At 37.5% G+C, this 2,597-nt stretch overlaps 1 protein-coding gene across 1 annotated transcript; it reads right to left on the bottom strand.

Moving 5' to 3' along the window:
• Positions 1-1,184: 1,184 nt before the first annotated feature.
• Positions 1,185-2,123, bottom strand: LOC133107323 (odorant receptor 131-2-like). The gene has a single exon (XM_061216314.1). The coding sequence runs from the start codon at positions 2,121-2,123 to the stop codon at positions 1,185-1,187; it is 939 nt and encodes a 312-aa protein (XP_061072298.1).
• Between the last annotated feature and the right edge of the window lie 474 nt (positions 2,124-2,597).

Below are 2,597 nucleotides of genomic sequence, written 5' to 3' on the forward strand. Positions count from 1 at the left end.
TTGCTTCACTGTTCTGTCAAACTAGATGGAACAGTGATAAGGGCATAAAACTATACTTAAATTGCTATATACAAATCGCTTTTGAGCTCAGACCTCCAATAGAAGCAGAAAACAAAAATATGCAATATTTTCAGTTGCACTACAGATCAGTTGAACCAAACTACTCCATAAATGACATATTTTGCACAACAGAAACAATGTTAGCATCATATTTATTAATGGAAACATGCTGGCAAAAAGGTAAAATCATTGAAATCTTGTATGGTCACAACATGCCTGTGTGCACTCTATTATTGCACTGAAATGACTTGTTATTTATAAAAAATACTAAATGTTGTGATCATTTCATCAATTAATTGGACAAAAGGGTACACACAAAACAAAAATAGACAAGATATTCAAATCCAGACAATCTCCTCAGATGAGTATGTTAAGACACCCAGCTCTCACGTATTACAGTTTTTTGTTAAAATGAGATATAAGCATGAAAATATTTTACTTTGCTGTTATAAGCAGGTGGCACTATTTCTTCATCTTCATTTTCAATTGATCATCTTGTTTTAAAAGCCATTTGTTACTGGAATGCAAATACGCTGTACACCTAGCCATGAGACATGAGACAAATGTGCTGGTTTGTGATATCGTGCTGGTGAGGAAGCAGAAAATGTACATGCTAAATTTTATTATTGAAAGCTACAATTCCTGAAATGACTACGATGATATATATTTTAATGAAAAGAAAAATGTTGAGTAATGTGTATTTCATTACTCTTTCTCTGAAAATTTTTTTTTATTTTAAGGCATTAACACGACTTGTTATCAAGCTTGGGACACGAGCATGCAGCTTGCATTGTCTAAACATTGAAAACGGTGCTCTTTTTTACTTGAAAGATGGATGTTAGAACTTACAAATTTGCTGAACTGTAATTTTAAAATGTTAGGGGGCACAGTATCCAGGCAAATTTTTGTTGAAGTTAAATTTATAAATTATAAAATGATAGGAAGTAGAATATACAAAAGCTATACCACACACCAATTCAGGGTCACATTTTTCTTAATTTCACCTCTTCAATAAAACCTCATGAAAGCTTATCAAATCCTTTTCGGTTTGGGTCAAGATAAAAATGTACACAGTATACAAAGTATTTTTTCTCTGTCTTTCGCTTTACAGTCATCCTCAGCTGCTATATTTCTCTAGAGAGGGGCTTGCTCTTGCAGCTCATGTAATATTTCAGGGCAAGATTAAACCTTTTATCTCTGAGGCCATAGATAAGTGGACTCAGGGCCCTTGAGAAAATGGTAAAAAAAATGAAATTGAAGAATCTAATTGGGAAGTACAAGTGTTTGCTTTGCTTTGTAGCAACATCCAATATAAAGGGGCACCACAAGTCAGCCGTGCACAGAAAGAGCTGTACAGCATGGAGCAGGAGTGTGTGTCGCCCTTTTGATGCAGACTGCTTATTTTCTCCGGAGGCAGCTTGAGCTGCCAGCATGATCTTGGTGTAGCAGAACACTATTATCAACACAATAATGCAGAAGTCCATCTGATTAGAAATGAAATACATGAGTTGGTGCCACTCAGTCACCAGTATGATCTGGTAGTCGCATGAGGTGGGCGTGGCAAAGTAGCCTGGTGGGGCTGTGACAATGACAATGGCAAGATCTATGATGAGCTTGACAGAGCTGAATGCCCAGATGATAATGATGGCAGCTATGGCCCTGCCGGTTGTGGAAATGCTGGCATGTCTAAGCGGCATGCAGATGGCCACATATCGCTCCAGGCACATAGCGGTGATGGTGTAAGGTGTGTTTTTCGCACTGAACCCCATAAGAAAACAGAGCGCGATACAGTGGCCCACAGGAAGTAGTATATAAAAGCAGTTAAATAAAACCACCAGCTCTGTGAGCAGCAGGAGTGTAGAGTCCATCAACAGGGTGTGAGCAAACAGAATGTAACGTGTCTCGCTACGAAAAGCCTGCCTACAGAAGAAGGTGGAGAGCATGAAGAGGTCAGTATAGATGAAGAACCATACAAGCACCTGCACTAAGGCTGCCTTCAACCTCAGACTCTTGGCGTCACGTTCAGTCATAACCAGCTCCTCACTGCTGCTGTTATAATCCATGGCAGGTACACCTGCAGGCTACAGGAGAAAATTGGAAATGAGCAGATATTCATTGTGACTAATGGAGTATTTCTCACACTTAAAATAGCTCTTTAATACTGCTGTTCATGCTGTTTTCACTGAATAAAATAGTGAGTGAATAAAAGATACTTAAAGGGAAGACATGTATGTATGAATTACAGACAGAATATATGTATTACATTTTATTACCACTTCAGAGATAATGCAGTGAAAATCCTTGCTGCACTGGTTTAAATAATCAGATTTCACAGTCATACCTGTATTCACTACACAATGGTCTCAATCAGCTCATATAACAGACTTTATCTGTAAATAACATAATTTACACCAACTCTCTTATTAAAAGTGTCATACCACAAAAATACCAACAAAATAGTTAATGAAAAACATATCAATGGCTATTAAATGCATTACTTCCGAATTAATTGGAACTGTCTTAGCAGTGCATGATTT

Source organism: Conger conger, chromosome 13, assembly GCF_963514075.1.
Source record: "Conger conger chromosome 13, fConCon1.1, whole genome shotgun sequence".
In the NCBI taxonomy this organism is placed as follows: Eukaryota; Metazoa; Chordata; class Actinopteri; order Anguilliformes; family Congridae; genus Conger; species Conger conger.

Excerpts from the sequence above, each read along its gene's own strand:
- LOC133107323 (XM_061216314.1), bottom strand. The coding sequence starts at position 2,123 with ATGGATTATAACAGCAGCAGTGAGGAGCTGGTTATGACTGAACGTGAC.